Here is a 27,053-nt window from a genome sequence, read left to right as displayed (position 1 = left end):
CACAATTGCCTATCTGGCACATGCCAGTGTGTAAAGAGCTTTGCAGGTCCTAGTTAGGTGCCAACTCTATTAAAGATGTAGCTTAGATAAAAACCATCCTTCAGTGTCACTTTTAATGGGGATTTCAAAATCGATTTATTAGAGGCTTTTCTCCAGAGAAATGACAAAAAGAGATCCAGCAATTTCACTGCATGGAAAGGAAGGAAAGCAGGGTTAGACAGCATAGCTGTTTGGGAAACTTGCCCTTTCGTGTATGGAGGTCTATGTACAAGTCCTTGTGGAGGCACAAGTGAAAGTGGTTTGTCTTACTGGGTCATATCCCTGATTACATCCAAACTTTATAACAGCTGTGAGCCTCTGCTCATGAGAAAGCCAGGAGTATGGGAATAGCAGAAGTGGGTGATAGGGTTGCAGGTCCAGATTGGGCTATAATTGACAGGCCTGCACTTCTGGGAAGCATGTACAATAGCTACTTTCACCTCATTTCTGGGAGTATATTCCCATCTCCCCAAGTTTAAAATGATCAAAGACCAACCCCAACCCCCGTCAAAGGTCAGCAATAGGTAGAACCTGTATCCCATAGAAATGTAGACCCACCCCCATGAAGGAGCTAATGCTACCATCAAAAATATACCTTCAACAGCTCAGCATCTGAGCCTCTCCAATTGGCAATCTTAGGATGGTCAGTGGTGCCCTGTATGTGGCCCTTGTTGGTCTTGGAAGAGGAAGAAAGCAGTTTGATTGTCTTATTGTCACATTTTTATAATTTTCAAACAATTCTAACTTGTAAATATAAAACGTGTGAAAAAATGCCATAAAGAACACTTTTATTGCTTTGCTATGGTTAAATGTGATTTTTTTTTTTAATGGAGAAAATAATATCTGAATATTAACCAAATGATCTAGCAACAGGTATTCTGACCATGCCTCCATGCTTTAAGCTTTATCCACCTAAAGAAACAAACAGAAAGTGGAAGTGAATGTTTGCGGGACACAGAGATGGAGATAGATGGAACCAGAGAGCATGATGGAGCATTAAGGTATAGAGCAGTGGTGCTCAACCTCTTCAGACTCAAGGCACCCCATTACTCAAAGCACTCCATACCTTCTGTGAATTAAGTGGCATCCCATTTCAAAAATTAATTTATGTATTACAGAGCTTACCTCCTTGCAGAGGGAACACACAATAAGGGTAGGGGAGCAGCCAGGCAGGGAGAGCCTGAGCCTGCCCTTATCTGATTATTTGCTCCTACCTGAAGCCTGAGCCTGCCTTTATTTGCTTATCTCCTCACACTTCCTGCAGCACCCTTCAAAGGCTCCCACAGCACCCCAGGGTACCCCAGCACCCTGGTTGAGAATCACGGGCATAGAGGCAGAATGGGGAGACAAGAGATGAACGCAGAGATTGAGATGGACATAATGATGGCGAAAGTGATGGTGAAGATGGATGTGCAGGCAGAAAGGTAATGGAAGTATAAATAGGAGGTGGAGAAGATGGAGCTAGAAACAGCCTTCTTTTGAGAAAAAAATCCAATTTTGACTTGTAGGGAAGTTTCTCTCAGGGAAGGATATGTAACCTTACAAAGGGAAAAGGATGGGTTAGTTATACAGGTATTTTACTGGAATTCCTTATAAAAGAATGAATTTCAGAGTCTCTTGTAGATGACAGAATGGAGAACCATTCATCCCTGGATATGTGGATTAAACTCTGTACTGACTGTGGGCTGCAAACAGAATCTGAGGGTTCTTTAGAAAGGGCTGATGTGGAATTGTCTTTCCTTCTGCCCATGTTACAAAGTGGGTAAGTCGGCACAAGAGTCAGTCTCTGCTCCGGTGCTGGTGGCAGTGCTTTGGCAGAAGCCCAAGACATCAGGTGAAGTGGGGCGAGGGCTACAGGTCAAAGATAATGCATACTGGTGTGGCCAGGGGAACCAGGCCAGAAACAGCAGGATAAAGATACATTGGCAGAGCTGTAGGCGGGAATCTTGAAGAGCATCTGCTGAAACTCTGTCTAACTCTGAGCAAAAGATTTATTATTTTTATTTCTCACACAGAATGTCAACCAATACAAACCTTACTATCTTGGCCTCTAAGCCTCTAATATCTTGAGAACAGGAAAGGGACAAGTGGCTTTCAGTTGCTCTGTAAGATGCTGTCCTTCCCAACACATGCCCTATAAGGGAAGCCCCGTAGATCTCACATGGAGAAGGCCATTCGCCCAAGTTGATATCAGGTATAGCAGAAAATATTTTTAATAAGTTCTTAGATATCTATGCCAGCAAGGAACTAGAAACATGGCACCAACAAATGACACATTTCAAACCATGTTCATAACAAGCATGCTAAAGCTTTGCCCCCAGACCCATGTGGCCTTCTGACTTCAGGAAAGATGCACAAAAATCCTGAACAAAATAACACATGCATTCAGATGCAGACATGAGCTAGGGAGGTGGAAACTGGCCATGTGAGAATGGACAATGTAAGCAAACCATTATTGATATGCATTAGGGATAATCAGGAACAGCCCTTGTACCCCCTTGCTTGATTAATGGCAGCTCTCCTCTGACTCATGCAAAGTGCAATGCATGGACAGGTAGATCAAACAGACAAATGCATTGCTCGACTATGGGAAAGTATTGCAAAGTCACTGTTTTCACATATATTCAGTAATTCCACTCAGGGATCCCAATTTTGCAAACACTTATGCACGTGTTTACCCTAAATATTGATCTCAGTGGGGCTACTCCTGGTAATACGTTAGCGCGCAAGATTAGGACCATGACCATATTAATTCAGGAAAGCATGCAAGTAACATAAATCCTGATCCTCTTCCTACATTCAAGTAACTCACTGACCTCTAACACAACTACATACACAGTCAGATGGGCTGGGCCAGAATAAAGCCACTGACTGTTTACAACCCTGCTTTAAAGAAATAAACTTTGGAATAAAGCTAAACTCTCATGTGCAAAATCAGCATTAAGCATGCAAAGAGTATGAAAATACATGTGGTGTCTGTTTTGACAAAAGCCATAATTTATCTCAAAACAGCAACTTTATACAGATAAAGTAAAATGACTCCATACCACAAGAGCTCTGGGGAAAAAGAAAAAATGGAGCCATGCACAAAAGACTCTGATGGAAAGCTGTATTCTCTGTGCAGCAATCATTTCTATATTTGCCCTGGATACTGCACATATTCCAAACCAATTAGTATATACTTTACTTGGTTGTGCAAAGTTTCATTCTCTCTCACGGTCACATACATGCATGCACGCACACAGACAATCCCCATGTGGAGCTTATAACTAGCCAATGGCTCGCAACAACTTCATACTAAGCAGGCTTGTTAGAAGCAGCAACTGGTCAGTCAAATGCTCCATGCTCCCTAAGGAAAGGATTACATATAGCCTAAACTATCAAAAAAAAGTTAATTCCTTTTTCTCCCTGCCTCCCCCCATTTGTCTTTTTCACTATATATATAGCACATTATTGCAGAAACCAGTGGACAGAATTCATCAGTAAGACTTCTTCATAGTTTATGTTAATTATAAGGCTTTACTCCCAGACCCTAGGGCACAGTGACACAGTTTCAGTGATTTATTATGTAATTCTTGGGGGGGGGTGCAGTTAAAGCAAAACTACTGATCAAAAAGAAAAGTTTACAATGTAAGTTGATATGCAGAGCCACATGTCTATTCAACTTAAGTCTGTCAACTTTCAGAGTTTCCTATTTACATTTTAGACCTCAGAAAAAAGAAAGATATCCCCTCCTTTTTAAGTAAACAATTGAAAGTGGTGACACTGCTCATGAGTACTTTTTAAAGATATATACATTTTGATCACCTCTCCTATAAAAATAAAAGTATGCATGTAGCAAATGGCAATTCTGTTGTAATAGCTCTTTAGGCTAGTTTGGAATTACTGAATATACAGAGTCACACCCCTTCCACCACCTGAGCTGGTATGTGCTTTTGTAGGACCAAAATGAAGACAGCCTGGTTTCCATTTCAGCATTGAAATAAAATGGCCAGATTCTGAGAAATGCTCACAAGCTCCAACTTGTGTGGGTGTTAAAACCTTCTTAAACTTAATATTTTTAACTCTTACACTCAAAAGGTATATATTGATCCTCTGAGCTTCTGAAGCACCCTTTACTCTGTTCAAGGACTACAAACCAATTTACAAGAAAAATGATACCTAGCTCTTACTTTATACTGCTCATTAGTACATATCAAAGTGGTGTGGGAATGAGGTAAGGACCAGTATCCCCATTTTAGAAATGGAGAGACTTGAGGGAAGAAATTGGGGGGGGGAGGGAGGGGGGCAAGGTGATAAGCCCCGGATCAACTATTAGCAGAGCCAGCAGCAAAAAGCAGGTGTTCAGCACCACATTCACTGGACAACATTGCTTCCCCTTTCAACACACCTAACGATCCAAAATAACAAACCAAGCCCCATATCCCGCTGGGAAGCAACATTTGAGCATCACGATCCACAATTTCAAGATACTAAAACAGAGTCGCAGAACAGGGAAGTGGTCTAGCCAACAGGGAAGTGGTCTAGCAACAGTCGCAGAACAGGGAAGTGGTGCATTCAGTTTGTGCAAAGTAGACACTGGACCTTGGATCTAATAATGGTCACTCCTGAGCCTTTGCCTCTAAACCACGGGTGACTACCTCTGTGTCATGTTTGCCACAAATGGCAAGGGCAGCCTCCATGTGTGGCACGTGGCAGATCAGGGAGGGGACATGCAACGCAGTGGCAGAGAGAGCAGGAAGCAGAAAGCAAAGCAGCAGATGTGGAAGGGAGCACAGGGAAGCAAGCAGAAAACAGAGCAGCAGATCGGGCAGGGGAAGGAGATAGGGAAGGTGCAGGGCTAATTTGTGATACCTTGTCTAAAAAAAAGTTGGCCCTTGCTGGGCTAGGCTGTACCTCCTCTCCCTCAGTAATATATTGGGGTTCACACTGGCACTGAATTTTGCACCTGTCACCTGCCACTATGGAGGGAAGAAACAGAGGAGGGGAAGGGATCAGGGAGAGACTCCCCAAGCTGAGGGAGGTGAGAGCAGGCAGGAGATTCTCCAGGCCATACAGGGATAGCAGAGTGGGGTCAGGAGTGGGTATCTGAAGACTGTGAAAACAAGGTAATGGTGCTCCAGGAGCAGGCTGTGGGAGGGGATCTCCCCAGGCTGAACAAAGTACTGAACGATAGGCTCTGGAGCTGCACGTGGATGAACAAGACAGGCCTCCTTTCCCTGAGGCAGCTTCTTGTCCTGGCAGCAGTAAGTGAGGGAGCCTGAGGCCAAACATCTTCTCATGCTGGTGCCTGAGACCAAGGATGCTGGGAGCAGCACACATCCCTTGGTATCACTGACATGTGCCAACTCCCTGCTTGCTGGCAAAGGTCTGAACATTGAAGTGCCAGATTCCCCAGGATCCTGACCCCTACTAAACTTCCCCTGTTCGCAAGGAGAGATACCAGAGCATTTGCAGGCTGTGCTGCTGTGAGATAAGAGAGAGCAAGAGGTACCCTGCAAATCTCCACTCTGTTCGCTGCTTCCTCCATCTCTTCCCTGAGAGCATCGGCTTTGGCACCCGATGGCTGCAGGTTGCTTGACAAACCCGACGACTTAGCAGACTGCTGCCACCTGATGGGAGAGACAACGGAAACGGTATCAGTGACAGAGGGCTGGGCCCCATGGTAAGGGAATGGGCTTCTGGGATCTCAAGCATGTGGGCTTAAGTCTACCCTAAGTCTACCCTCCTCATGCTGTTGACCAGGGGGCAGCTCAGAGATCACAGGGTCTTACCTAGCACAGGGCTCAAGATGGAGAGTGACCTGCAGAGACCATGAGCTAAAAAGGCAGATGGCTCCTCTTTGCCCAATATGTGCCAGTTCAGCATGACAGAAGGGATCCCAGCCAGTTGGCAGAGCGCCTTCCTGCTCTCCAGCCTGGCAGAGAGCATGGCTTAGTTAATTTTCAAGGGTACTGATCAGGCAGTGCATACAAAACACTGGGCTGGCCTGCCCTAGAAACAATATCCTAGAGAAGGGAGATTGAGGTGATATTGTAAAATGGATTTAAAATCAAATGCAGATTCAAAAAGGCAAAACTCAGACAGATTTTAAGAAAAGCCGGGACCATCTGAACAGACCGCCTGCACAACACAGGCCATAGGGCTTCTCTGAATTAGTTTCTACATCAAGTCCAGCAGCTGTGATTGAACTAGAGCATTTCTGCTCAAAAAAGATCAAATCTAGCAATTTAAACTTCCAGGGATGGAGAATCCACTTCAAACCTTGTTAATTCTTCACATGGTTAAATATTTGCACCTTATTTCTAGTCCTTTTGCTCGAGTCCTCTATAAATTCTGTTCCTTTGCAGAAACTTAAATATTATTTGTACCATCTGTCCATAACTATGGCATATGATACTGGTATGGGTTGTTAGAAAACAACTATTACAGCTGCATGCTCTTGTAATGGTACAACTGTAGCAAGATCCTTGGCTCTTTAACTCTGTTTCATTCACGATTAAAGCTAAAATGTTGTAGCTGACTTGTTCTGTTACAGGAACATGTTGTCACAGCAGTTACAGTGTAATACTGAAGCTCACTCCCGAGTGCCAGCCTCCTTCCCCCTTTAAAATGGTTAAAAGTTACGTTTATCCATATACTCTGTGATGAAACCATCTCTTAATCCTGCCTTTTATGAATGAAATAGATTGAACTCTTTGAGTCTCTCGTCATGAAGTCCATAAATCATTCAGGCAGCTCTTCTCTGAACCCTCACCAATTTGTTAATATGAATCTTGAATTGGCACCAGAACTGAAGTCTTTCAGTAGTGATCACACCAGCACTGAACACATGAACAACGTAACCTTCCTATTCCCCAAACAACAATTCCCATTTTTACATCCAAGGATCGTATTAGTCATAGGATCCCTTTAGGAGCTCATATCTGCCTGATAATCTGCTACGCTCACCAAGTAATTTTCAGAGTCACTGCTTCCTAAAATAGTACTATTCCCCTCCTCCCCCCCCAACTCTGTAAGTATGAGCCACATTCTTTGTTCTTAGATGTATGGCCTTACATTCAAAGAAGTTGAAATACTTACTGTTTGACAGTGTCTAATTTACTGAGCAAACCAGCTCAACCCGCATCAGTGACCCGCCCTCGTCTTTATTCTCCAATTCCCGCATCATTAGCGAACATCACCAGTAATGATTTGATGATTTCCTCCAGATAATTGACAAAACACATGAAATAACATAGTGCCAAGAACCGCAAGAAGCACGCCTACTTGAGGAGTTCTTACTATATTTGCACTTTTTAATAATTTGCAAGCATATTTTGCTACCTCTCAGTTAGCCAGATTTAACCCATACAGTATGTGGCATGTTCTAATTTCTTAGATGAAATGTTGTGCAGTACTAACTCAAATGCTTTATGAAGCCTAAGTGTCAATACTACAGCAACACTTTTACAGCTACATTTGTCTCATCAAAATGATATCAAACTAGCTTGACAAGATCTATTCTCCTTAAATGAATCTTGACCGGCATAAATTGTATTTCCTTCTCATTTTTGTCTTGAGTCCTTTTATTAATTGAGTCCTCCATTATTTTTCCAGGATTGATGCTAGGCTAATGGCCTTATCATTGCAGAGGCCAGTCTATAAATACTTTATAAATATGCCACTTCAGTTTTCTTCCAGTCCTTTGGAACTTCATGAGCATTAATGACAAAAAACAATCATCTGTAATGTTGCAAAAGACTTCTTGGCCAGCTCTTCTAAAACCTTTACATGCAGAGTTTCTGGCCATGCTGATTTAAACAGTTCTGTCTCCTACTGGACTGGGTTCCTTTCTACTGAAGTGAAAATAATCCAAACTATAAAGCTCGCTCTCTTCATAGAAAATGGCCCAATATTCCACAAAACCAAACCCCTGAACCAGGTACCACTTTCCTACGTAGCTGTTCATTTCCAGAATCTCCTGTCTTCTGCTTTCTTCTGCTCATAGGAAAAGGAACATTTCTGAGAAAACCACTCTAACCTTCCCCTAATTCAAACTGTTTCTTAATTCTCTGAAGTTGTCTCCAATGTGACAGATATCCCATAAAGCTATACTGTTAGTGCTGATATACACTGTCACCAGCAGGACCTTGCCACTGACTTCTGTAACCTATCCAGTTTGAGAGACATCTCTCATATTTTGAATTCAGGAAGACAGTGCACCATCCTGTCATCTGTCCGCCCCTGGAGGACACTCCTACCATTCTTTTGAATATGGGACACACCATTAAAATGGTCAGTCTTATTTGGATGCTTGGAAATCTCTTTCTTGACATGGCTGATAAACTGATAATCTGTTAGACTGAGCTGTGCAGCCACGCTCCAGTATATCCCGCAAAACTCTCCATTCCATTTGACCAGCTGCATCTTCAGAGACTTCTCTTGCAATTTCCATGCTAAGAATCTGATAAGAATTGGATATTTCTGAATGTGCTGAACTCCCCCCGATCCTCTTCTCTCTCATTGTTTACTGGCCTGCAGATCCTTCTCTGCTTCCAGCTCTGTGGAGTTCCAGCTGGTCCTTTTACCACCATCTATCTCTGGTGATTACTCACCATGAAACCTATTAGCTATGCACTGTCTCTGCTTCCCTAGTCACCAAGTCTATTTTTTCTTGAAGCTGAGATGTTGATGTTTCTCAAATATTGTTTTCGAAAGGCCCCTCAGCCTCTGATGCTCTGCATTGTTAGTACTTGTTCTTCTAGCAGCACTACCAACCTGTACCTCAGATACAGAAAACCCCTTGAGGCTTCAGGCAGGAAAGAAAATGGCACCTCCATGATGGCTACAACTACTGTTCCACACAAGTGTTGAACACAACTATACTATGGGAGAAGGCATCACATAATCCTCTCCACAATTTCCCCAGTTTGCTGCTCCTGTTTACCAAGGAACTGGCTTCTACGCTGCTCAGCTTAACCCCTCACTAACAAGCAAGGAGAGATTAACCACTGGGAGACTAACTCCTGAATCTGTTCACAAGGCCAGAAGTCACATCCAGGCCTCTCTTACCAAGCCTGTTTAAGGCCCACAATGCTAACCACAAAACTTTCAAGGAGAACACATGCACACAAACAACAAGCCAAACATGTGCCCCAACACTAGAATACAGGAAACATATAAGACCTTTTGTTGCAGAAAAGGTAAAACCAGGTGTTAAATTTTCTTCCTCTCTTTGTTTCCTAAAGCTTGCTAGAAAGTGGACCTCAACAATCCGATTTCACAGTAAAAAACTTTGCAAAGTGCACAAAGTCAATAGCATCAATTCTGAACGTGGAATCACATTGTCAAGATGCGCTCCATTCTAGCTGTAGACAGATGAAACAAAAATGCCACTTTAAAAAGGAAGGTGAGGAGAGCTGACCTCATGAGTAGGTCAACTGATTTGCTGTAACCATTTCATATGTCTACATCTAACTCACAGTAAGTGAAACTAAATAAGGGAAATTTATACTGGAATGACACAGTTGCTAAATTACCACAGCTTAGTTTCTGCTCTCAGCAGGGTAGAAAAGACATAGAAAACAGCGAACAACAAATCAGTTAGAAATGCATTAGGTCTTCCCACTTCCAATTGCTATAATTGGTTTAATCTATCCCTACCATCTAATTACATAAGGTGGTGAGTACCACCTGGGACCCCTTTTAAATTGAGAGCTTTTCTTAGACTGCAACCTTTTCAAAAGCAACCAAGTAACATTTTCACTGGTCTTCAAGAGGACTTAAGCAGCTAAGTAACTAAAGCATTTTTTAAAATGATACCCTTGGTCACTTGGGAGTCTGAAACTCACTGACGGTCAACAGGTTGTGGGGTATATTATTCACTTTTGGAAAGGAGACATAGGTTGCTAAATGAGTTGGGCATGTTTAAGGAGCTGGCCAAGGTCCCCTGCAAGTTTCCTTTGGAATGGTTTTCCTTTTCAGCATTACTAATGGTGTGTTCTGTTAATCTGAGCAGGACTTTTCCTACTTGAAGTGTCTATCAAGGGCCTGTCATTTCAGCTACCATGTTAAATAGGACATCCTTGGCACTCAGAAAAAGTGAATACCTTTCTTAGCATTCTGTTTTCCAACTGTAAGCATATGGAGATGCAGATGTGCCTTGGCTGGCTGCAGCATTTGATAGCTCCATCATCTCTTTACTAGCATACCTGGGTTCCCAGCATGATAGGTTCATCATTCTTATCCACATGCTTATCCCTTTTCAAAATCAAGGCCTGAAAGTCCTGTTTTGGGACTCATGAACAAGGCAGCAGTGATTCTGCAAAGATTTGTCCATTCAGTTACATCCAAGTCTCTAACACCTTACAAGCCTCCTTGAGTTGACTGAATTTCAGTTGCTCAGGCCCGAGAGAGACTGCTGTTGCATTTACAAGTGTCATGGTCAAATTACTAAAGAACAAGCTTCAGTCTCTCTTGAGCAGCGTTTCCCCCCATTCCAGAGATGCAAGGAAGGGTGCTGTAATACCCAAAAGCTTGTCTACCTCAGCCATTCATTAGTCCAATAAAAATATCACCCACAAAATTCTACCTGCAGCACTGTTCTGCGGCAAATCATGCCCATTCTGTCCCTACAGGCAACAGAGTGACCCAGGCTAGTCTTTGGCCTGAGCCCAGCGCCAGAGGTCAAAGGCTGGAGTTTGCAGAAGTTACAGGCTGGCTGCGTTCTTTTCACTGTAGAATCTGTTCTTTTTACTGTAGCATTTTGTCCAGAAAAGACTTTACAGATGCAAACTTTTCTTACCAACCACCTCTCTTCCTCCCCTTTCTCTCTCAGTCCTTATCTTTTCTCTGCCTTTTCTCCCTTCCTCTCTTTGTCTTCCTCCTGTTCTTTCCCTCTCTAGAAACTACACAGTTTTTACTCTGCTCTGCCCACCACCCCCAGCAGCAGTGCTACAAGTAGAAAGCTGACTACTTTGCATTACTATGGAGAACTGCCTCACCAGCCAGGCAGAAAAAACACCTGACAGCAGATGATCCTTATTCTGCTGTGAGACTGTATGGGCTGGTCTCGGCACTAACCCTGACTTTCAGAGGGAGACAATTTGTAGTGGGGAAGGTCTGTGGGCTGCCTGTTCTCCACATCAGCACCCTCAATTCACACTAAGGAGCACTATGTTTTCATGGGTAGAGGTCTGATACTCAAGGGGTGCAGCATAGTCAGCACAGTGCTGTTTCCTGGTTCACTCTGTCCCCTGGGGCAAGGATACATTGGGGCACGGCTGTGCTGCAGGACATATCAGCAATCCCTAGAGAGCATAATAACCACAAGGGAAGAATTATGTTCACTTATACAAGGGTTTATATTGGCCCATTGATGCTCAAGTGATTGAGGCAGTGCAGAACTACCTTTGTCCAATTTCAAAAGGTCCCAAGCTAAGTGCAGCTGCAAAGGCTAGGGCTAGTGCATGTTATACTTAAGATACGTTAACTGCAATTAAAAATACCAGTCCTGTGTGTTCAAGCAGTAAAACACATGCTAAGTGGCTCTGTATCACAGCAAAGTTACTACTTTCCATGGGAGGAGTATCTCCAGCTGGTGTTAAGTACTGTAGTTACTCGAATCCAAGACAAGGTTTTTTTTCCCCATTTAGCATCTTGGATCCCAAAAGGCAGCAGGGGGCAGGCAGCTGCTGTAGCTCCAGCCCTGGCCTGGGGTTGGGCCTGGAGCCACAGCTGCTGCCTGCCCCCATTCTGCCTTTTGCTCCCTTTCACCCCCACTGCCTCTGCCACCCCCTTGCAGCCTTGGGCCTCCCCACCTCCCCTGTTGCCTCTTCTCCTGTCTCCCCACAACCCTGATAGCCGCCTATGCCCCCTGCCACTTACCCTTGCTCCAGTTCTACCTCTGGCAGGCTCCAGCCCGGGGCATGGAGCATGTGTTTGCCCCATCCAGCCCTGTAGCAGCCTGAGCTGCTATATTGCTGATGAGGATGCTATGGGGCTGGAGCAAACGCATGCTACATGCCCTGAGCTGGAGTGGGAATGGAGCTTGCTGGAGTTGGAGCCGGAGTCAGTTCTGGAGCAAAGGTAAGTGGTGGGGCAGAGGGGAAATGAGACCCAAGGCTGTGGGGGGAGGGGGGTAGAGGCAAGTGGGTAGGGGTGGACAGATGGCAGAAGGTAAGGTGTAGGGGAGCAAGGGGCAGGAATCAAGCCCCATTGCCTGCCCCTCCACTGCCTCCCCACACCACCTCCTCCTCTGCCTTTCCTGCACTGCCTGCCCCCCTGCACTGCTTCCCCCACCACTTACCTCCCCACCTCCTGCCCTCTTACTACTCGCTCCCTCATCACCTGCCCCACTGCCACTGCTTTCCCCACTGCAGGTGGGGGAGGATAAATTTAAGATGACCCTCCAGTAATGATCTTCTATACATGTAAAATGATAACAAATTAATTACTCTTCCATGCAGGGAATCGATTTATTAGGGGATCATCTTAAATTCAGGGTTGTCTTGGATTTGGGTAAATATGACAATATATGCTCAGCTATTGTTGAACAGCTCTGCAAAGGTAACATGGGCTGCCCTCATCAACTCCAATGCAGTGCAGGTGCTGGGATGGACAAACTCCTGTTTGCCAACTGTACAGCCAGCTCCAGCCCTGTCCAGATCGGAGTTGGCATCACCATGCACGTGCTCAGAACAATTTCCAACCCACAGTAATGCTTCATATGAAGCACAAAAAAAATACATGCTAAGCGTCCCGTGTGACAAGGCCCAGGAGTCGGGATGATGAGTGTGTGCAAGGCAGAAACTTAGCCAATCAAGCTGATGAAAAAGGCAAAACCAGCTCCCAAAACCCAACCTGTGCTGGGATCCAGGAAGCATTTCTGTCCCTCATTAACTAACACTTCTAAATCACAGTAATTGGCTACACACAATAGCCTAGAATTAGGCAACTGTTCCAGCAGAAGAACAGGGTTTGTTTATCCAGGAGGTGACATTAGAAAGGAAGGTGACACACTGCTCCAAAACAATTTGTCCATCAAGGTTTCAAGCCCCACAGGCAGTTTCACGCCAATGAATCACTGCTCAGGGAACTTCTGATGCTTTCACCCTCGGGAAGCTAGTGATACAGCAAAAGCCCTACCAAGTAGTTAATCCATGTGAGGGAGAGAGACAGTCATTTGGATCACTAAAGACCCAGAAACATTCTCAGTTATTACAAAAAGAAAAATGAAGACAAAGGAAAGAGCAGAAACCAATCCATGGTGGCTTTATCACAGGTGATATTTTAGCTTGTGGTCTTCCTTCCTTCCATAAAATAGCCCCTGGGGCCAACCATGGCTGAGCACTTGCAACTAAACTGAATGCTGTGTGATTCAGACCCTGTGAAAGCCAAAGTTCAGTAAATACCCGATAGAGTCTCTCTGATAATCCTCTGTTTATAGGTGGGCTGTGGGGATCCCAAGGGAATCCAGCTCTCCTCTGTCTTCTCTTACAGGTGGTTGGATCCTAGAGAGATGACGTTGGAGAGAATAGGGGAGATGTGGGGAAAGGGGACCCAAAGCTATGGGGGGTGGAGGCAAGTGGGTAGGGGTGGACAGGTGGCAGAAGGTTACCTTTTCTCCAGTCCGCCAAAAAGTGGGTCGGTCTGAACCAACTGTATGGAAGAATCCAAATTCTATCCTCCCACGTTCCCCCAAATTCTGATTCAAGTTTTCTCCAACAGCAGAAGGACTTTGGCCTCAACTTAGTCATGGGGGAGACAGAGCTGCTACAAAGCCCCGTAACCAGGGTCCAACTCATCACTTAAACAAATGCTTTGTGGCTACACCACTGCAGCACTTCAGTGGCACTTACAGCCTGGCCTGGTATTTCCTTTCAAGTGACTCCTGCTAAGCAAAAAGGCTCGATTATTTGTGATAGTCACAACAGAGAGATGTCAAGAAGCTGCTGCCTCCAACTGCAAAGTAAATACTATGCTTTAAGTTACAGCAGTTCACTGGTCTATGCAGAGGAGGAGTGTGAGCTTGCATTGGTCAAATACAAAATGCTCATGTCTGGAGAGTGAAACTCCACAGAAGCAAACCCCATGGTATTAAGGTTCCTGGGACCATGCAGCAGAAACTGTGCTAGGAACACTGCCACGTGGGCAAGCAGGCAAGAGACGGCCCAGATACAGGGTATTAGGACTGTAATGCAATACTGCAAGATCACCACCACCCTTCTTTTCCCATCACGCAGGAAATGAATCACAAGTGTAGAAAATTACCACTGAGAAGACTGTCAGTTCTAATCTTGATTTATTCAATGATTTCAGTGAAGAGCCTGGGCCTAAGATGCGGATTAAAAATTAGAAATACTACTTCTGTCTGAACAGGTAACCTTTGAGTAGAAGGTAAATTAAAACTAACATGTTCTGGAAGGGAATCTTTTGAGAACTCTCTACAACAATGTGAAAGGGCACTACCTGGCACAACCCCCTCACCCCCCAAAAAAACAAAACAAGCAACCAATGGATTAACTAGAGCTCAGCTTCCTAACTCTGAAAAACTGGTGCAAAGTGGATGGCCAACAGACAGAGGAAGGAAGGTTGAGTTTCACCTAGGAACACAGCATTGGACTGAACACTAACCAGAGTCTTGTACCTGTAAAATACTTGCTTGAGTACCTGTAGAAATTAACCCTGGAGGGTAAAATATTATTGACTGAAGCTGGTTTTTCTTCCTCTGCAGAGACCTCTCACCTGCTTACAAACCCATCTAAACTTTGTGACTCTAAAACACAACAGTCCTGTCTGAGAGGCACAGAAGCTGTGCCCCAATGCTCCAGAACCAACCCAGGGCCTTCCACAGCAGTGACATGGTCCTCTAGGACTTCTTCCTTTTGGCTCTGGCAGGCCACAATTTTTCCACTTTCAAGCAGCAGAACAGAACTGAAGTTATACTGACAGGCTGTGTTTGGGAATAAGGTCCCCAGAGCAATCACTCTACAGGAACTGCAACTGTATGCCATCTTTCATTCTTTGTCAAGTCCATTCAGAGTCTTATACTGCCTCATCACCATAGCATCTATGCACCTTCTCAGCCTGCAGTAGGCAATGCAACAGTCATCTCCCACATGCTCATTTTCTGCAGCTGTGTGGCAGAGCATTTGTTTTTGGTAGGCTTGTTTTGGGATGCATTTGGTTTTAATGTGGACACACTTCTTTTTATTTATAATGGGAAGTACAGTTTGGAGAAGGGCACTGACAGCTAGTGCCAAAGGTGGCGAGATGTGGATTACTCCTTTGTTCTCATTCTCTCTCATTTCAGACCTTTCGAAGGAGCCTGGGATGTTTTAGAGCAGGGCTGTCCAACTGGGGGCCTACATGTCCAACAGAGGCATGCAGCCCCGATGGGTTAACCTAGGGCCCCAGGCCTTCCAGTCTTGGTACTACTCCCCGCCTCCATCCCACCTCCTTCCCCCAGCTTCTACTTCCTGCCCCTTGGGGTGGGCCAGTACTCCTTCCTTGTGCCAGGAGACTCCTCAGCTGCTGATGCAGGCAGTAGTGTGCTCCAGTGTCTTTGCAGAGTATTCTTTCTGGATCTCTCCAAAGGCCTGGCTTCCACCCCTTGAGTATCAGACCTCTTCCCAGAAAGCCTCCAGTTCAGGGTTTGGGGAGGGGACCCCAGCCACTCAGCAGTTACAGAGGTATTTCTAAAGGATTCAAGTGCTTTTCAGAGCTTCTGGCTTGAAATAAAGAGATGCACTAGAATGAGTGGGTAGGATATTGATCCTAGTATAAAGATCAAGATAATGCTTTTTGAAAAATGATTTTAAAAAAAAGCAAAAAGCTTACACATTGCCCTGCAACCAACCTGGACCCAAACCCTGCCCACCCTATCAATTCTACAGGAAAATAAAGCCAACTGTAGCATGCAAATGCATTTGTGCTGGGCAGCAGCACTCTCAAACCCACCCCTGTGCAGGTTAATTGGCATGCAGGTGGGCTAATTAGCACCAACACTCAACAGGACTAACTAACCCACCCACAGTGCTGCACCAATACTGCTACGCTACTTCCAGTTCTGGAGGGAGCCTGCCCTGAGCAGTGCAGCATGGCGGAGAGTGTTACTGCCTTGCACAACAAGGTTGCACGACAGGCAAGGCTTACCTGGGGCACACTGCCCGGCCTTCTATACATGGAACGTGACCCTAGACAGACTAGTCAAAGCTGGAGCTGGAAGCACCCCACCCCACTTTTAAATTTTTTTAAGTCTAGGCAGGACATTTTTTCATATAATTTTTTTTATCTGGATAACCTCCTTCTAAATCCAGCCTAATTCCTTCACTTCTGTGATCTCTTATTAAATATTCAAAAACCCCTCCAGGAAGCTCCAAAGTACCCTGTGGGTTTGGTCATATGACAACCCCCTGGAAGGCTTGGTTCTGACAGAACATGCTGTCCCATATGTGCCTCTGACTGTGCTTAGGAGCATCCTAAAAAACACCAGTAGGAACCTTATTTTGCTATGTGTTCTTAAGTATTGTGCAAAAATTCACCACAGTGGAGAAGTGAAGAGCAAATGAAGATAGCTCCTTTCTGAAAAACACTTGTAAGAAAAGGAATCTGCATATTTTCCAGACAGCAGCAGAAATACCGCCTCACTGCTTAGCCTGACTCCAGGGCATTTTCTTGCTGATGACATGACCCAGACCTATTATCTTCTCATCTCATTCAGAAGAATGGATCAACAGTCCTTGTCATGTCCTTCAAGTGATCATGAAATAAGCTGGGAGCAACAGTGTAGCTCGAAGCTTGTGCACTGGAATGATGCATGTGAACATATTATCAAAAACACTAGGGATGAACGGCTATTACAGACACCAACTCAGCCTTTGCACCTTAAGGCAGAGCTTAAGTAGACACTTGAAAAAAAAACACCTGAGTAGACAGGAAAACCTACATGAAACAGTCCTAAGTAAAGCCACATCCCTTACACCAAGGATGCTAACCTCCGGCCAGCAGCCAAATGGGGCCCACGGAGTCATGGGTACCCAGCTTGCAGGACTCCTCACAGATGGGAAAATTTGCTGGTGAGGGAGCACTAACAATACATACGGCCATCCTCCTCTGTGGCCAAATTCCCCAAACCCAAGTCCTACATAGCAGCTTGGGCCTGGCCTATGCCCCTTCCCCCACAGCCCCCATGGGGCTCGATCAAGCCCCCTCCCCCCAGGGGGTCCACACCAGGGCTGAGAGACACCTTTCCATGCCTCCCACCCCTGCAGGGGCCAGGTTGGAGCCAGGCTGCCCCTTGTTCCCCTCCATGTGGCCAGATGGGGCTCTGCCATGACTGCCCCATGCTGGATCAGGACCACCAGCTGTGTCTGGTTTGTGGCCAGCTTGGGCACTGCCCATCTGGCTCACCAGCCAAAAAGGTTGAGGATGACTGCTTTACGCCCAACTTCCCCACAGGCTGCTGTAGACAGAACATCAAAACTATCCTTTGAGTGGTAAAACCTGAGGCTGGGGGGCAGGATTGTTTCACCCTGGCCCGGACTGATATAATGGCACAAAACCAAAAGGAAAATGGAGCCTTACTGCCTTCTTGAACTTTGAAGGCTTTGACAGCCTGGTTGGAGTAGGCTGGTGGGAGTCTTAGGCCTTTTGCATGTCACCAGGCCAACGGAGAAAACTGAAACCCCCACTGCTCCCACAGATGGGGTGACCATGGTTGAAGACTGAAGCAAAGCAGCAGACTGGAAGGGAACGAATTTGTACTACTACTGCCCCAACTATGATGCTTGAGTATACCACACACTCCCTCCATCCACCCAGCTTTTGATCCATCCTTACAAACCAGAGCTAAATTTGCTCAGGGACCCCTTTTTTATAAAAGAAACCAAAATGAAAACAACAGGAGCTGCTATTTCCCTGGAGCGACATCTTTACAATGCAGTCACCTGGAGGGGGATGGAGAATGACAAACGAGATGCTTTCTACCTTGTCCTTGAGGAATCCATGTCCAGTACTAATTTTGCTAAGTGCTTCCTCTGTTTTTGGATATTCGGGATTTCCACCTGTAGCGACAAAAGAGAAGATGAATCGGAGAACCAGACAAACAGGAGATAAACCTCACAGTGAGGTATATTGCCTGCCTGCCCTTTCCTAGCACCCTGCCATTCAGGCCTGGGTCAGGCAAATGTTGGGAAGACGTACAAGCAAGACACTGCTGCAAAATCCACTCACTGAAACAAATACTAAACCACAGCCCCCACCCAAACACATAGGGAACATCTGGCAGCCCCCAGGGCAAAATAACTGACACCTCCCTCCTCAGTGCAAGATGTACAGAGCTTGGACAAACGCAGATGCAGGAAAATCCCGGCATCTAAAAAAACACACGGGGAAAAAAACCAAAACAGGTGGTGCACAAGGCAGCCTGGCTGGCCAGAACCACACTCTGGTGACCGGCCAGGGTCTGCACACCCGATTGTCGCCACTGCAGTCCCGGGAGGCCCCCAGGTAAGGCTGCTGTAACTATTTCAGCTGTCCTCTCTATCCTGTGGTAAGTGGAAGGTAAGAGACCTAGTTAGCCCTATTAGACTAAAGTCAGGGCAGAAGGTGGGGTAGATTTGCACCTTTACAGGCTAACTAAATGAGAAATGTATAGCATGAGCTTTTGTAAGCGTAGGGCTTACTTCATCAGAGGCTACTGAAGGGACTGCAGGAAGCAGAGCTGCTAAACGGAAAGCCATGATTAGAATACAAAGGTTAGGGATGGGAGAAGGAAAAAGAGGGGACTGCTGAGGGAGGCAAGCTGGGTTGGAGAAAGAAAAACAAAGCAGTTAACCCACTGAGAAAGTGGAAGCTAAACCATAATAATATCCTACCTCTAATTCAGGGGCAAATCACTGTAGTTTAACTTTACTTATGGTGTAAACCACTCACTGTGGTTTAACTTTACTTATTGTTTCACGTGTCCACTACAGGAGTAGACACATGAAACAATTACAGAAGATTTACTGATGCATTCTTATGAGTAGTTATTCCCCTCATCACAAACCCTGCTGTCAGGGAGCTTCCCATCTCTCCTCTCTGTTCTCCGGATGGAAAAATGGCTCTCAAGGATCAAACTAAGGTAAGCCCTGGGACAACTTGCCCCTGCAAGCCTTAGTGTCAGGAGTCTCCCCCTTGGGTTCCATAAAATGACAGGTCTCCCCTTCTGAAGAAGAGGTAAGCCTGAGTTACCAATTGCCCTAAAATCATATTTTACCATAGGCAATCAAAAACACAAATTCCCATTGTCTATTTTGTCTGATTACAACACAGTACTTCAGGGTATCCTGACAACTCCTGGCAATTTTTAGAGACCAGCCTGCCTCCTGAATCCACCAGCACTGCCAGCTGTGGACCAAGATGTATGAATTTCCAAAGATCACCGCTCCCCAACAGGTGCGGAGACACCTCCTAAATGTCATCTAGCCAGCACCCGCATTCTCTCAACTTTACTGTACTATCTATTCTTTGGGGACTCTCAGAATCTGGAACTTCTTCCTGGAGGCACTTATTGAGCACAGCTAATATTTCTTCCAGAAGGGTAACTGGGGGGTGGAGGGGAGGCACCAGTTCTGAGCACCAACTTAGAGGGGATGCCAGAACGGCATTCGCAAAAGACTTTGTCTTGGGAGGTTCAGCCCTGCACCCAGTAGCAAATCTGGGGGGGGCACAGGAGCAAACAGGGCACCAGGGTGGACCCTGGGGAGCCTGTTACACAGGGTTGCTGCAGAAAGCATGCAAAGAGCCTGATTCTATGCTGCGACAGCAGGAGCTGCAGCAGTAGCAGCTGCTGCCAGAGTGCGGAGACCCAAGGCAGGTAAGACTCTGCTCCCCACACCTCTCCAGTCTTCAGGAGTCGGCATAATCCCCCAACCCCTCCCTACCAAGGAGAGAGCTGGTTATGCCTTTGATCTCTCCTTCCAAGTGGCTTGATACCCACACTATTTTGGGTGCCCACCCCAGCAATTTGGATGTCTCTGTTTCAATAGTCCTTCTTTCCAGGTACCTGTGATCTGGGTTTCTCTGATAAATAGATCTTTCCCCTTGAAATGCAATTGACCACTAACACAAAGTTTTGTTGCCCCTCTGTCCATTCAGTATGCATGCCATAGCTCTTCAGACAGACAAATAACCATTAGCTAGAGAGGAGCACTTCTGTCACGTGACCTGGCTACAATATTTTGATTACACTATGTCGCAAAATCACAAAAGTTGCTTTATACAGAGTAACATGATCCATACAGCGCTAAAAGGAATGAAAATGAACATAGTTTATCATTAGCTCTTGAAAGAGATCCAACACAAGGGTAGTTAAATCAAACTTGAGATAAGTACTTCTGTATGATGCACTCTGAATCCCCAAATCATTCCTGCTTTTAAGATGGGCTTGTGAGAGCCCTGTGCAGTTTTTATTTTAAAGCAGTTTCATTCTTCATCTATCCACATCCACAAATTGCCTCCTTAATTAGCACGTGTATGGGTACAAAAGCCTTGAAGTAGACTATTAGGTCTCAACTAGGGTGTTGTGGACTGGTGCCACTATTGCTGCCACAACCAGGTAAAATGGCCCCTCAAGCCTTGCATAGATCTTGATGGTCCAGCTCTGCACGGCCCTCCCGGATACAGAGGTGCACTGGATAGTTCTACATCGGGGTGGGCAAAATGTGGCCTGGGGGACAAATGCAGCCCACCAGGCCATTCTATCCGGCCCATGGAGCCCCTAAAAAATTTAGAAAATTAATATTAATCCGCCCTGGGCTGCCTGTCACACGGCCCTCGATGGCTTGCCGAAACTCAGTAAACAGCCCTCTGCCCAAAATAATTGCCCGCCCCTGTTCTACATGGTGGTGGAAGGTGCAGTGCAGTTGCTGGAAAACCCACAGTAAACACACAGGTTGCCACACTGCCAGCAAGTGGAAATATCCTGAAAACTTCTGTTTCCAGGAGCACTGTGCAGAGCGAGACCGGAAAGGGCTTTGGCAGGAGAGGGAGCTCCTTCCAGCTGCTTCACAGCCAGGTTGCATACTCCCCATGCGGCTCTTTCCCCTGGCTGCAGTGATGGTGGCTGCACCCTCATTGAGAAGACAAGTACAACAGTGGTTCTCAACCAGGATGATGCTAAATTCAGAAAAGTGATGGAGAGTACCCTGAATCTACAAAGGCTGAGAACTACTGAAGTAGAAAATTATTCCTGAAAATAATTCCTTTGGCCTGCACAGATTTTCCTCTTTAGGGAATTGGTTTAAAACCACCTGGCAAAAAACCTCTCTTGCTAGTAAAAACTGCAGCTCCCTGAAAGAGGAGCCAATATAGTACTGATGACACAGCTATGTGTAACCAAGCCCTCTGGTTTTTTTCCCCTCCATTAAAAGACCTAGACTTTGGAACTAAAGCCAAACACAGGATCCAGTCCTTCCCTTTGATCATTTTTACACTTGGGTAATGCAAAAGATTCTAATTGTGTCTCTTCCATTTATGCTGGTGGAGGGGAGATCACACTTTGAGCTCAATGAGGTTTGCAAGACTGGAAAATGAAAAAATAAATTCTGTGAAATTAAAAATGTGAGACTGAAAGAAAACACACTTTGGATCCTGAAAATGCATTCTGTACGTATGCAAACAACCTCCCCACAGCCTTGAAATCAAATCTCAACACCCACCTTCATCGTCCCAAGAAACACAAAGCAAAAATGAGTAGAAATAACATTAAAACAATCACAATAGTGTCACCGTCCAAGCTAACTGACGCATAATGCAAATAAACACCACAAATTCAATTTGATTCTTTAATGTCACTGGTATTTTGTGTTCCCTTTAAGCAATGCAGTATATCATCATCATTGTGCATACTTTATATTCATATTCCTCTTATACATATGTAATAAATTGTTAATAAGCAATAGATATTTTAATGAATTATTGCTGGTTATTGAAAAATCCAGCAGATCAGGAAGTTGCTTACAGGACTCTAGCAATATCTTCTACTGATGTGTTTGTAACCATCTGCAACAAGTGCTACGGTTAAGGCAGTTGTTCCTTCTCTATTAACCCTTTATGAACTATTTACAAATGGGACCTTAATATATAGTGTGACTACTTAATAATTATTCATAGAATACTTGAAAGCATAATGAGATAAACAAAGGATTTGAACACTCAAAGGCTGGTGAAGAGCAGGGGGAAAACCACCTGGGAGAAACACATAAGCACAATGACAGGTATTTATTATTTATTACAGTAGGAAGTGTCAAAATCTCATCTTCCGTCTTCAAGTCTGAACACTAGGCACTCACCCACTTGTGAGCACATAACCTGGGGGAGACATGGAGTCTCTCAACACCTGGTCACAGGAATCTAAACATGGGCTGTGATGTCCCGAGGGCCTGTTTCCAGTGGTGTAGGAGGGTTGGATCATAAATTCTATGTTGACAACTCTCTGGTGAAAGTTTGGAGGTTGATCTGAAAGGAACTGTTTGTCTGCATGCAATTCACAACCCCAGGTATCACTGGCAGTAACTTCATCATGGCAGGTGGGTCTAACTGGCCTCATTTTTGAATAGAGAAACCAAAGGCCAACTGGCCTAGAGAAGATCTCTCCTCCTGCACTTAGGGAGGGTGTGTCAAGTGGTGGAGCAGTGCCGAGTGTGTGCACCTCTGTGAATAAAGGAATAGTCCCATGAGCATAAGCTTAGACAGGGCCTGGGCCTGAAAATTCACACTCTCATTTGTAAGAATTTGGAAAAATCATGCTTAAAGCAGGGCTCTGGTCACCAGCACTACCCATACCCCTTTTTCCAGCAATACATCCACTGAACTATCTGCAGGCCTCAGATTCTGCAAATTCAATAGAGGAAGGGAAAGTGCAAGCCCTTCTCAGCTTTGCCTTCAGTCAGACATTCTCCGTGATCCCAGACAGAGCTATTTCAAGCTCTGGAGGAGCATCTGGTGCAGACAACAGGGAAGAGGAAGTCTGAGGCTGAGCGCACAACTTACGGTTCATGCGTGCTCACTCCCAATTACTTTTTAAAGGAATTCCCATGTTTCTCTCACACTTTTGATTTCCCCCCAACCAAGCCTTAAAAAGTACCCAACACAGAAGTGGCTTCTGGCTGAAAGTGAGCCAGTACACCCTACAGAGGTCATCAAAATTGCTCCCTCACATTGGCCAGTGCAATCTCTTAGGTGCCGTATGCTAGCCCCCAGCTTCCCTCCCAGTGCCCAGGTCCCTCTTACCTCTGCTAGTACAAACAGAGGCTCAATCACATCCCTTTCTACTTGCAGCTCAAAATTGATAAGCTCTTGGGCTAATTTATCCTCAGCCTCTCCACATAATTTGAGCATCTTCCTGCAAAAGAAAAAAAAACATGTAACGCGCTGCACAGAAGCTCAGCGGCAAAGACAACAATCTACCCTCTGCACACAAAGCCCAGGCCACTAGGCTGGGATTCAATGTAAGGATGTTCAGAAAGCATTGGCTACATGAACACTTTCTCACCTGAAAAGGAAGGCTGCAGGGGGAGAAGGCAGGGGGAAGACAAGACCTTATGATCAAGTGTGTGGTCTCAGAAAAGTCAACTACCTGCTGCACATAGGTAGGGGCTGGGTATGAAGGGCAACAATATCCACTGCAGGCACAACTCACGTTCTTTTGTGGAGATGTCTAGGGTCATCCTGAAGGCACCTCTCCTTTAGGGCTCCCTGCAGCTGGTGAGGGCTAGCAGTAGTGGAGGACAAGCTATAATATAGGGTTTGGGGAACTAGAAAGCAGAAACTCCATCCACTCTATGTCTTCTCCAGGCACATTGTACCGAGAGACAAAGGCATGGCATGATGTGTCTGTTGGCAGGTGGGATGGCTGGGCTCTACACCCTCACACAGGATAGAAAGGATGCTGTTGAGAGGGACAGCAGGAAGGTATTGGCCAAGCAGATTTCTGGTTACTGATCTCTCAAATGCACGGAATCATAGCTTAGGACAGTGGTGGCCAACCTGTAGCGCATGTGCTACAAGTGGCCTGGGCAGCCACTGTGTGGCATGTGACAGATCAGGGTGGGGACAGGTAGTACAGTGGAACATAGGGCAGGAAGCAGAAAGCAGAGCAGCACAGGGGTGGGAGGAGAAAGCAGAGCTGCAGATCAAACAGGGGAAGAGGACTGGAGTGGCACTTGGGGAGGATGCAGAACTAATTTGTGACTTGCCTACCAAAAAGGCTGGCCTGTTGGCTTCAGCCATGGGCTGTGCCCATTTGCCCCACCCCACATCAATAGGGGGATGTCCTCCTAAGACCACTTTGCAGAAGGAGCAAGCTGTGACCAGAGGAGTAGGCTGACAGCCTGTGGGAATGCTATTCCCCACTGAGCCCCAGGCCACCCTAAGGCAGACAGAAGAAACAAGGGCAACCTAGAATAAGAGTCATTCTGCCTTGCTGGCATTTCAAATCTACAAGGAACAGCAATGGCACAAGGTGCATGGCAGAGGAGAGTCAGGCCTCCTGGTCCTCTGGAGACATGAGCCTCCTTAGCGTAGCTTACCCAAGCAGGAAGTCATCCCCTAGAATGGCAGAGCCCTCCATTAAGCACTGGGCCAGTGTCGTCAAAGGTAACTTTTTCTGCAAAGGAAGCATACAGCACACAGATGACTGGCAAAATTCATGGCAAAGGGTAGGAAGAGGACTCTAACATGGCATATGCAGAGCAATCCTGGCTATGGGCCTAGACAAGATGGTACAAACAGCTCTCCAAAGATAGTTGCACACAAAAGGTGCAATTACTTCTATGTGGCAGGGAAACAAGGAACTACCTATTAAGCAGATAACTTGTGATAAGGTATAGGCAAATGTCATTGACGCTGGTGTAGTTTTATCCTTGATTCCATCAGGGTTAATTCTACACTGGTTTTGGTGAAGTTGTAGGGGTTTATGCTAGGTCGTCTTTTTTACACCCATGTAAAAGTTGATAACGTTGTTGTAAACCTGTCATCTGTCCAGGCCTGAGCTAGCTGGCATACTAGCTAATTAGTCCAAACAGGCAACTGTTCATAGCTTACACAGTAGATAGCTCAGGGCAGATAGCAAAAAAGGTTAAATAAACCAAAGCCCAAGGCCAACCCCCCTGAGCTCTGGGAAGCAGCCAGATCTAAGGTTCTCAGCTCAAGCTGACTGCCATTAAACACCACATATGGGAGTATGAATGCTGCATAGAGGTTTTATTTAGCACCTGAATCTAAACTACAACCCCACTCTCTGTAGGGGATGTGGGTGGCAACAATCATGCTAGCCACTGGGCAGAGGTAAACCCATGCAGGGAGAAAAGATTTAGGTAGGCACAGGATTCCCAGTCCTCCTCCATGACCAATACGGTATAAATTAAGCAATTTGGTAGGGAGCAGGAAAGTTAGAACAGGCTGGCCCCTATAAATTTTGGCAGCAGAAGATCTACTCATGGCATTTCACTTCTGCTTCATTCTGCATTATTCCTTCCACCCCACTGGGCTTTTAGCCATAATGCTGACAAAAGAAAGGAAAGGTGGATTCAATCCGAAATCATGCTCTATAGCACAGCATATTTATTCACACACCTCTCACAGTTTTATTTACGTGCACATTTGTCCTGCTCCCAACAGACTAGTGCACGCACACACAGAACTACATGCAATTAGGGAAAAAGAAAAACAACATTTCAATTTTCTGCAGACTCCCTGTGATGCAAAAGACACTTGGACTAAGGAAAAAAAAGCCCCAATCCAGACATCTTGTGTTTAACATTTGGCTGCTTGCAGCTGAACATCTTAAATGAGCCCCTTACTGAGCGCTTGTCGGCATCCACCCCTTGCTGGCCCTGCAGACATGCTGTCAGCTTCTTGTGAGTGCTGTGGGAAACCTGCTTCACCAGCTCCAAACGCTTTTCCACCTGCAGATGGAAACAATTGGCACCATATCAAAAGCAAATTCAGCAGTAGCAGCTAAGTCCAGCTGTGAAGAACAATCAAATGGCAAATGCCCCTTCCCCACTCCTGGCTCATCTGACAAACAGAATATTGTGCCCAGGAGCCTCCCATCATGACCCTAAGCACAGCTTCGAAGTGAAATGCCACAGTCAGCTTTTACAAAGGCAAATAGCTCACTGGTCCTTACACTGATTACAGTGCAGCCTCAGTGTTATAAACATATCAACAGTGCTTTCTGCTGAATCCACAGCAGGATTGCTACTCCAAATGCACCACACGTTCCTATAATCATATCCCAGGAACCAGTTTAGTCCATGATTTCAGAGATGAACCAAGATGGTTTTTAATTTAATCAAAGGATTAATTGCTGCAGCTTCCAATTTATTGGATTCAGATCAGAATATACAGTTTTAGTGCAAGGAAATTAAGCAGGAGAGAGAATTTCTTGTGCAGAGTCAAAAGAAACAGGGGGAATCTCAAGGAAATCATGTCTTCTGTTGTATTTTACAGGAGGCAGAGGAACATCTGTGCTAGAGATGTCCCAAATTCTCAGAATACTGAGTGTCTGCTGCCAGACCATTGTCCTCAAAATAGCTCCAAGCTCTCAGATCCAATGCGTCTTGACCTTCCCATTATTTGAGTCCTAATATAAAAGAATTCGACTCTGGCTGTTCTGACAACTGCTACCTCTACCACCATCTAAATACATTTTCTTCCTTATAATCACTGCTGTCCAGACAGTGAATCATACAGTTTAATTCCCGTCACTCCTATTGCTGCTCCTTGTTACATGTATACACCACAAGGAAGCACTTATCACTGCACAATCGCATACAAATTTCATTGTCTAAGTCAGGTGTGGTCAGCCTGCAGCACGGGTGCCACAAGTGACATGGGCAGCTTCTGTGTGTGACATGCAACAGATTAGGGAGCGGATAGGAAGCAGAAAGCAAAGCAGCAAGTCAAGCAGGGAGTACAGGGGGAAAAGCAGAAAGCAGAGCAGCAGACCAAGAAGGGAGCACAGGGCTGAGGTCAGAAAGCAG

At 45.5% G+C, this 27,053-nt stretch overlaps 1 protein-coding gene across 11 annotated transcripts in view; it reads right to left on the bottom strand.

Annotated features, from left to right (window-relative positions):
* ARHGAP44 (Rho GTPase activating protein 44) overlaps positions 1-27,053 on the bottom strand; it is a 180,471-nt gene that overhangs the window by 42,052 nt on the left and 111,366 nt on the right. For 7 of the 11 annotated variants that reach the window (XM_019542745.1, XM_019542750.1, XM_019542752.1 and 4 more), the window contains exons 3-8: positions 25,869-25,973; positions 24,597-24,673; positions 23,299-23,410; positions 18,010-18,086; positions 5,534-5,651; positions 635-715 (exon numbers count right to left, since the gene is read on the bottom strand). In XM_019542745.1, the coding sequence (XP_019398290.1) occupies positions 635-715; positions 5,534-5,651; positions 18,010-18,086; positions 23,299-23,410; positions 24,597-24,673; positions 25,869-25,973 (570 nt within the window). The remainder of the gene's footprint in view (positions 1-634; positions 716-5,533; positions 5,652-18,009; positions 18,087-23,298; positions 23,411-24,596; positions 24,674-25,868; positions 25,974-27,053) is intronic. The other 4 variants (XM_019542747.1, XM_019542754.1, XM_019542748.1 and 1 more) reach the window with 1 other exon arrangement.

Source organism: Crocodylus porosus, unplaced genomic scaffold, assembly GCF_001723895.1.
Source record: "Crocodylus porosus isolate Cpor-Errol unplaced genomic scaffold, CroPor_comp1, whole genome shotgun sequence".
NCBI lineage: Eukaryota > Metazoa > Chordata > Crocodylia > Crocodylidae > Crocodylus > Crocodylus porosus.
The sequence above is the reverse complement of the archived record's forward strand: the minus strand, read 5'-3'. Positions and strand labels throughout refer to the sequence as shown.